Raw genomic sequence first — 8,947 nt, 5'->3', positions numbered from 1 at the left:
GGCATGCAGAAGTTAGGAAATGAAAACAGTGTTCTGGTATACAACCTCCCTCCCTCCCACCCACTAACAGTTGCTGACAGTTTACTGACAGAATTAGAATCAACTACAGTTCTCCCAAGACACAAGGACCTCAGTTCTGAGAGAACCTATCTTCCAAAAGCCAGGCCCCAGAATAGGTTAGCCAGCAATTCTAAGAAATACTCTGTAACAGTATCAGGCTGTTAGAGATTCCCGTGAGGTTCAACTGGTTACCACCCATGACAAGACAACATAAACTCTTTCCCCAGCTGAATGCCTTTCTCAGAGATCAGCTGCCTGGCAAAAAGCATGAAAACTGCAAGAGTAACCCTCAACTCTGTCACAATGGGAACTATGGTCATAGCTCCAGAAACTAACTGCTACACCTCCTCATGCATGTAAGGGGAGTTTGATCCAGCTGGGGAGTTAAGATGCCTCCAAATTTTCAGAGTTCCTTTAAGGAAGCACATGTCACAGGGAGTCCTCCACAGTTTTAAAGGTGAAAGCAGGTAGCCAGAACGCAATCAGAATATACAAGCCTTTTTACATATGAACTTTTATTCTCATTGAGATCTGTACATTCAAGTTGCACATACTTTTAAATCTTTGATGGAACTGGAGCACTGGATCACAAGAGCCTGGTCTGTTTGAAGAGTTTTAAGTTTATGCCTCAAAAGTAGCCAGGAAACTTGTGACTATTTCCTTCAACTTAGCTTCTGTCTGGTCAGAGATCTTCCCTTCAGTCCTGTTGAAAGAGTTTAGTTAAAACTTCTAACACAGAAATAGATAGATGGTCAATCCCTAAGACAAAGGCTTCACAGCAAACCTTCCCATTTCTAACAAAATTAGTAGATGAATTAAAACATTTCTGTTTGATGCATGAATTTGTACTACTAACATAACACCCTTTCTCCATTTTAAGCATCAACTGGATTTCCTAAGAACCAAAGTCATTAAGCTGAGCTCTGGACAGCTGGAAGGCTGATTTAATTTCCAGTTCTGGTACAGGCAGCTTAAGGCTTGATGTTCTGGGATATACTAAATTAACAGTTCAGTGACCATTATCTGCACTCCAGCCATCAAGTCAATACCCTTGGGATGAAGCAGGATAAATCATCATACCTGATTGTGGAGAGGAGGGCCTGGTGCTGGCTCAGTACATGAGCTAGGAAAGCACTCTCAAATTTAGTAATTTTGCTGGGCTCCAGCTTGTCCAAGTGACCTTTTACACCAGCATAGATGACTGCAACCTGTTCCTCGATAGCCATGGGAACTGCAGAAAAGAGAGCACTCATGCCATCAGTAACTCTCACATTGGGGCACATCAGTACTACGCAGTCCTTTCTTTGTGGCAGAATTTACCATGTCCATTCTGTGCACATGGTAAATGCAGACTTGCTTGAACCATGTTGTATATGTGCAGTTGATCTTCAAAGACCAATCCTGTTAGCACAAGAGACTATTGTGAAATGCAGACTTTTAAAGTTCAAGACACTTACCATACTGTCCTTGTTTGAGAAGCTCTGTCAGACGTACGCCACGGTTCAGCAGTTGTTGTGTAGCAGCATCCAGATCAGAGCCAAACTGGGCAAAGGCAGCTACTTCACGATATTGAGCCAATTCCAGCTTCATGGTACCTGCTACCTACAACACAAGATACAGATCAGACTGAGTTTGATCACCTTTTAAACGTATCTTGGAGTTTGCAGGTTATCTTTGGATGACAGTTGTCACAAGTCAGCTTTGCTTTCCATACCAGAAAAGTGAATACCAAGATTCTGACAGATGATTGTTTGCATTTCTAAATATACCACCTTTTAATATAAGCATGCCTCCCTAAAACAGTGACCATTGATATTAAACCTCTAATTCCATATATGGACTAAAAGCACAGGGTTAAGAGAGCATTCTCTATTTCTAGTTAGATCAATACCCAGCTCACCATACTGAAAAACCTAATCCTACATCTTTATGCAGATACTATTTTCTTTTCTCCTCCACCTTACTCAACAAGTAATGGAAATATCAAAGAGATCCCCAAAGTTTGTTCTTTTATAGTTTCATAACACTAAGGAATCCAAAGCTTTATTCCCTCTCTATTCACAGCTCTTTAGAGTGAAATGGGTTGGAAGTCCTACACACTACTCATCTCTAGCAAGAGGAGCAGCAGTTTCATGCTTACCTGCTTCATAGCCCTGGTCTGAGCAGCAGAACCTACACGGGACACAGACAGACCAACATTGATGGCTGGACGGATACCTTTGTAGAACAACTCAGTTTCCAAGAAAATCTGTAAGAGAGAATTGGTTTATTATCTTGGTCAGAAGCTTGGAAGCCTCCTCAGAGACCTGACAGTAATTAACACAGATGTACACTGGGATGTGAAGAAGTCCTACCTGTCCATCAGTGATGGAGATGACATTGGTTGGAATGTAAGCAGATACATCACCAGCCTGAGTCTCAATGACAGGCAAGGCGGTCAGGGAGCCGCCCCCGAAGGAGTCATTCATTTTGGCTGCTCTCTCCAGCAGGCGAGAGTGCAGGTAGAACACATCACCTGGGTAGGCCTCACGGCCAGGGGGGCGGCGCAGCAGCAGAGACATCTGACGGTAGGCAACAGCCTGCATGGTATAAAGAAAGCTTTCAGACCTCAGAAGCTCATTTAACATTTTGGATTTCTAAACTTGAGATGATATTACAGCTACAAACACCATGTTAGCCTATGAGGCCTATAAACAATGTTTCCTGACCTGCTTGGACAAGTCATCATAGATGATTAATGCATGTTTTCCATTGTCTCTGAAGTATTCACCCATGGAGCAGCCGGAATAGGGAGCCAGATACTGAAGGGGTGCTGCATCAGATGCTGTGGCAGACACCACAATAGTATACTTCATAGCATCTGGAAAGAATTGGAGAAACACACCACTGAGTATATTACCTCACCATGCCTGTAATCAGCAAATACAACAAACATGTGAAGTAATAAGTTGCTAAAGCAAGCCCAGGCAGCATCACTACATTGTTACAGGAAAGTCCACTACTAGATTAACATGTCTGTTAGCTCAACTAACTCAAGAAGTTCCAAGAGCAAGTTCACAGCCACCTAACACTTGCAGGCTTCTTTCTCATTTAAAATTAAGTTTCAACTTTAACCAAGACACACTTTTGTTCTAGAAGTAATTCAGCCTGAAAGTCCATGGTTTCCTGGCTGCTTCAAGGCAATACTATCATTTGTTTCACAGCCCCAAACAAATTACTGTCCTAAAGTGTGGGGGGTTTTTTCCTGTTAGTTATGACTCTGCTTGACCAGCAGACAAGAGGTAAGGTACCTGATCTCTAGCAAGATCTGTTACATATGCAGCCTTGGTCAACTGTTCCTGAAAAGATGCTATCATTTAATCCCTTATGTTTGGGTAGTCAAGTCTCTCCACTTAACTTTTAACTGTCATTCACATGTACATGCATATGAAACACATCAAATCCATATAAGTACTTGTAGGCCATAGCTTGTCACCAGGCCTACCAAGAGGAACCTCTCAACTCTGCTAGGAAAAAAAAATAGGCTGACTTTTCCAGAAGAAATTCAGCAGTTTTGGGACCTCAAAATAGTCTTCTAATGCGATATAGCAAAAATAAGGGGTTGTTTTCCCCCCCGGATACCTAGAAAGATTTCTTGTCCACAAAAGTAGTTCATTGATTTAATAAAAAAAGGAATTCTGTCTATACTTGCAGCTAGGAGACGTCACAGCAGTATTCAGCGTTATAATAAGAACAGATGTCACTAGTTACCAGGCTCAACCATCTTCAAAAATCTGTACCTGCATCAGTGAGCCTCTTCACCAGCTGAGCAACAGTAGATCTCTTCTGGCCAATTGCAACATAGATACAATACAGCTTCTTCTTCTCATCTGTCCCATCATTAAAACGTTTCTGGTTGATTATTGTGTCAATTGCAATTGAAGTTTTCCTGGTTAACACAGAGGTTGATAAGTTAAGCTGCCTGCAGTTCTCCCAACCTCCACAGTTTTGTGTTCAGTTCTGTACATTTTTGGCTTGTACATTTTTGGCTTGGGCATTTAACTTACCCAGTCTGCCTGTCACCAATTATCAGTTCACGCTGGCCACGACCAATTGGCACCAAGCTGTCTACAGCCTTAATCCCAGTCTGCATAGGTTCACGCACAGAGATTCTGGGAATGATCCCAGGGGCCTTTAAGCCAACTCTCCTACGTGTCTTAGATGCAACAGAACCCTTAAAAAGAGGAAAGAAACTGTTGCCTTTTGAATCGCATAGATACAAGCAGAGGTAGTAAGCACCTAGTTACACTTACCTTCCCATCAATTGGATTACCCAGGGCGTCTACAACACGGCCCAGCAGCTCTTCCCCAACTGGAACATCTACAATGGCACCAGTCCTCTTCACAACATCCCCCTCCTTGATCAGTCTGTCATTACCAAACACAACAACACCAACGTTGTCGGGCTCCAAGTTCAAGGACATACCCTAGGACAAAGGTCACATTATCCTGAGAAAACCCATACCAACATCTACAAAAACTGTCACAGTTTAATACCAATGTGCTCATTCTACAGTGTAGAGTATGCCACATAATCTACCTCAATCTTATTTGTAACAATAGTCAGCGTTCTGCTTTTATGAACAGTGCATCTATTTCCATATTGGTTAGAGAACCTGCTTGCCTAAGCCTTCAACTTACCACATAATTATACTGCAACAGTCTAACATTGTCATTTCTCTCTCTAAAAAGAACAGAATGAATAAGCAGGATTCAAATATAACATTTATCTCTTGCCTAGGAATTGTATGAGGGAAAAACTAGCTTATTCTCTGGCCAAGGTGAGTTAGGTTATTAAAAATATTGGAAGAGCTGTTGCAGTACTCTCAGAACAGTCAGATAGCTTTTTTTATTCTAGTGTAGAATGAGGCTGTTATTCAACAGTAAACAAAAAAGCCAGCATGAAATCAAAGAAAACAAAATTCAGTAGCACATTAGTTCTTCTACTTCCTAGATGAAGACACATAAAATTCAAACGTTAGCCAATAACCAGACATTGAAAGCAAAGTGTCATGAATTCAAAGAATATTGGCTTTTTGTAGTATTATATTAACTAGTTACTACTTATTAAAGTTGAAATGAAGTATGCAAGAGGTTCATACAGGTAACTCCAAGAACAGTCTCATTCTCCTTTAAAAGTCTTTATTTTTTTAAAAATATATTTCTAGGCTAAACAATCTGCTTTAGTGAAAGCTTACCTTCAGTCCAGAAGAGAATTCAACCATTTCTTCTGCTTGGACATTTCTTAGGCCATACACACGGGCAATACCATCACCAATCGAGAGCACACGGCCAGTCTCCTCAAGTTCAGCAGAGGTGTCAGCTCCCAAAATACGTTCCTCAAGAATAGAGGATACCTCAGCAGTACCTGGAAAGAGACATTTCACATCTGACTTAGCACATTAAGGCAAGATACGAATACAGTAAGCTTGTCTTGAATTCACAGACCAAGGTGCCCTCTCTGGTATGCCACGAGGTCTAGCAAGCAACATGCTAGATGCATAAGATAAATAACAGCTTCTGCATTCCCAGCTAAGAAAAGCAGCTTCAACACATCATTACAAGACAGCTTCAATTAAAACATTGATGACTGTTTAGTTATCAGTTTCCTTCATTATGTCTTACACTATTAACAATCTCTCCTGCTAGAAAGAAATTAGATCAAATAATTAATCTTAGGCTAAGAACAGACATTTTCACTCAACTTGCAGAGAGGTTACTTAAACTGGAGGCATCAAAACACCTTGTGATTTGTGATCCAAGATCCAAATATATTTAAAGGAACTTGATACATTTAAGAAGTCGTTCAATATAAGCTGTAAAAATATATTCTCCATATTCCTCAAATTTGTTTGGCAGTGTACCTCCAACAACCCTTTATTTTCCCAGCCAGGAAACAATAAATAAAATTGTGAAATTTTTATTTCCTAATACATTTAATAACCCCAAGCCACTTTAAAAATTGCATATGAACCTCTATCAAAAACATAGCTATGCAGGGCCACTGTTTTCTCTAAACACCAAAATGCTGGCAGCAAAAAGGTATGCTCAAGGACAAAACACTGGCAGGCCTGGGAGTCATCTGTTGCTTCATAGTGCTACAAACAAGACAGAAAACTAGAATTTGAGGCTTCTTTTTTTAATAATTCTGCAAGAGTTCCGAATATCAGAATAAGATAATTCTGAATGAAATCCTCACAAAGCGGGTAAACTGCATAAACTAACATGTCACTATTCCTTAGTTTGGACATAATCCAAATAGTTATTAAAGTGAAGTCTGCTGGATCTAACTGCAAAAGTTCAGTTAAATACCGTCAGTACATAAATGTCCTCAAGCATTCTGTTGACTGATACACACACCACATTCAAATTCCCTTTTGTCTGACAGAGCAAGTTCTTAAACCACACTGTTATATGAAGACCTTCCTCAGACTCACCAGTTTTCTGAAAGCATGTTTTGGAGGCATGGAGGTTTCTTGTAGCAACAAACGCTGCACCCAGGGTGTTTCTGGAAATCTAAAACAATTGTTTCAGTAACAGCGAAATTTCCTCATTCGTTAAAAAAAAAAATTGAGCGATAACAGTGACATTTTTGATTATGAGCTTATAAATTTAATGTGTCTCAGTTTTGAGTTTAGCTCCACAGCACTCCAATCATGAGTTTTAGTTATGGAACCAAGTCCAGCACTACTAAGCAAGGACAACTGGTAAAAGAGATTGCTTTAAATTATTAGCTGCATTTTTCTGCATTGCACTGCTGCCACCACCACAGTACCGCAGCAGATTCCCAAAGCAACACCTTGTCTTTCTTGCCACCTTTGTGCTGAACATCAAATGCTTGGAGCAGAAAGAAATCACCACAACTCTCACAGTTCTCCACAAGGGAGAAATAATATTGTGTCTTCTAAGGGTTTACCTTCCTAAAAACAAAATCCACAAAATTTCTAGTATGGCTAGAACATAGACGAGAACAAAAACAACGACCAAAAAATAAATCTGTGATAATAAATGCAATAAAATGTTATAATCCTATGTCTTAAGTAAAGCTCCCAGTGCAGATCCAGGCACCGTTAATGGTATTTCTCTGAACGCCTGGGCAGGCCTCTCCTCCCTTCACCTTTACAAGGGACACCAGCGGGAACAGGTCGGGACAGATCTTTACACCATCGCTCCCCCCACCAACACAGGGGGAAAAAAAAACACCACCTAGAAAAGCTTTGCAGCGCAAATCCCTCACCTTGACTGGGATCTAGCAGCTTTCAGACATTAACCTGAACTCAAACAGCATCAAGCGACATCACCGAGGAAGGACAGGCTGTCCCCTAGACCCCCCCCATACCCCAAATGAGGGCACCCTCGCTCTCTCAGCAGTAGGTCTGGCCCCGCTGACACTCGGCGCTAAGGTGAGGCCCCCATCCCAAACTCCCGAGATCAGGAGGCCGCAGCCTCTCAATGTCACCGCGGCCCCCAAGATGGCGGCGGTCGCTTCCCACCCACCACCTCCGCTCACTGCGGGGAGGGCAGAGCGCGCTCACCAGGCCGGCCTGCCGAGGCAGGGAGAGGGTGAGGGAGGCAGCCACGCGAGCGGAGAACATGACAATCGACGACAACAGAGGCGGTGGCGGCAGCAGCAACAACTCCTCCAAGGGAGACTTAAAGCAGATAGAAGAGAAGCGACAACCCCACACTTATCTTTCCCCAAAATGGCAGCAGCTCGCTCCGCCTCTTATTACGACGAGCTCGCACCCAGGAAGTAGGGCGGGGTCAGGCATTGCTTCCCCCGCCAGTCTTCTCTAGCGTCCTGGCGCCTTCCACTTCTTGCGTCTCTGAGCGATGGGGGAACAGATGCATACTTTTATATATATGTGCCCTTGAAATGTTCTTCGGCGGGCGGAAAAGGCAGAGAGTGGTGGCGGGGCGGACCTAGACGAGACTAGACTGGGGACATGAGAACCTGAGAAAGGCGGGAGCCGTTGTGAGGTGCACGAAGTTGGGATGTGTGGATTACGGGGCAGAAGCATAGGCAGAAATGTGAGGGGCTGGGAGGCAGAGGGTGATGGTGTGGGGCAAAGGGTAGTTGAAGGAGTGACCTCGCCACCACTTTCTGGGAGTTGTGGGTGCTTGCACTCCTGACCGCCCCTATCTCAATGTAGCAGCTGGGTAGTAGAAGTGTGGTAGAGAATTGCTGGCGTCTCGCCTGTGTTCTGGAAATGGGCAAAATGAACGTGATGTGCAGTACATTGTTGGTTTTCTTATTGTTGTATGGAAAATCATGCTAAGAAAAGCCAGTGTCCATAAAGGGGACGGAGTCCTGTAACTTTATTCAAATAAATGGAGAGAGTCCACTGAGGCATATGCCTCCAGGGTTTTCTCTCTCAAGGTTTTGGAGGACGCAGCCTCCTTTTATCCTAAACTCCTGGCCGCATGTTGCCCTCTTCCTTGCCCCATTATACTAGGAAAGTACAGCCTTCCTGAACCGCCTACCACATATTTCCCCTTACACCTACTGTTTTACCCCAAAGTTCAGAAACTCAGGCTTGTGTAGTCCCACTTGTCTGTATCAGGAGCCAAGCTGTCTGGGTTCTGTAACAAACCTGCTGCTTGAAGTTAATAGAGACATTAAGACCCATTTCAAAGATGTTAACACCCATACCCTCACCCATAGAATTGTTTGTAAAGACGTTAGCACACGTCTTTCCTATCACTGTTGCTACAGAGTATCTTAAACTTAGTCTGCCGACAAGTGAAAGTTGAAAGCTGGCCTTACCAGTGCCATCAGAAGTGATGGTGACAGGACAGCAGCATCAGAAGCTGAGGAAGACCTCATTGCAAGAGGCTCACCTGCTTT

General features: G+C 42.9%; 1 protein-coding gene across 2 annotated transcripts; it reads right to left on the bottom strand.

The window, feature by feature from the left end:
• Positions 1-558: 558 nt before the first annotated feature.
• On the bottom strand, positions 559-7,816 carry LOC148220208 (ATP synthase F(1) complex subunit alpha, mitochondrial). 2 transcript variants are annotated; one of them, XM_088155515.1, is made up of 12 exons: positions 7,635-7,816; positions 6,537-6,615; positions 5,298-5,467; positions 4,353-4,526; positions 4,107-4,273; positions 3,840-3,988; positions 2,769-2,920; positions 2,415-2,639; positions 2,201-2,308; positions 1,518-1,662; positions 1,141-1,291; positions 559-763 (listed from the first exon to the last, which is right to left on the bottom strand). In XM_088155515.1, exons 1-12 carry the CDS (start codon positions 7,692-7,694, stop codon positions 682-684), a joined length of 1,662 nt encoding a protein of 553 aa, XP_088011641.1. In that variant the 5' UTR covers positions 7,695-7,816; the 3' UTR covers positions 559-681. The 2 variants fall into 2 exon arrangements, with proteins under 2 accessions (XP_088011641.1, XP_088011642.1); XM_088155516.1 differs by lacking the exon at positions 7,635-7,816 and adding an exon at positions 7,337-7,457.
• Between the last annotated feature and the right edge of the window lie 1,131 nt (positions 7,817-8,947).

The sequence above is a fragment of the Sturnus vulgaris genome, chromosome W (genome assembly GCF_052056855.1).
Source record: "Sturnus vulgaris isolate bStuVul1 chromosome W, bStuVul1.hap1, whole genome shotgun sequence".
Classification (NCBI taxonomy): domain Eukaryota; kingdom Metazoa; phylum Chordata; class Aves; order Passeriformes; family Sturnidae; genus Sturnus; species Sturnus vulgaris.
This window is presented reverse-complemented; position numbering and strand designations above follow the sequence as displayed.

Excerpts from the sequence above, each read along its gene's own strand:
- LOC148220208 (XM_088155515.1), bottom strand. The coding sequence starts at position 7,694 with ATGTTCTCCGCTCGCGTGGCTGCCTCCCTCACCCTCTCCCTGCCTCGG. Across the intron at positions 5,468-6,536 it reads AACATGCTTTCAGAAAACTG|GTACTGCTGAGGTATCCTCT; the intron begins GTGAGTCTGAGG and ends GTCTCTTTCCAG. Across the intron at positions 2,309-2,414 it reads TCTCCATCACTGATGGACAG|ATTTTCTTGGAAACTGAGTT; the intron begins GTAGGACTTCTT and ends TCTCTCTTACAG.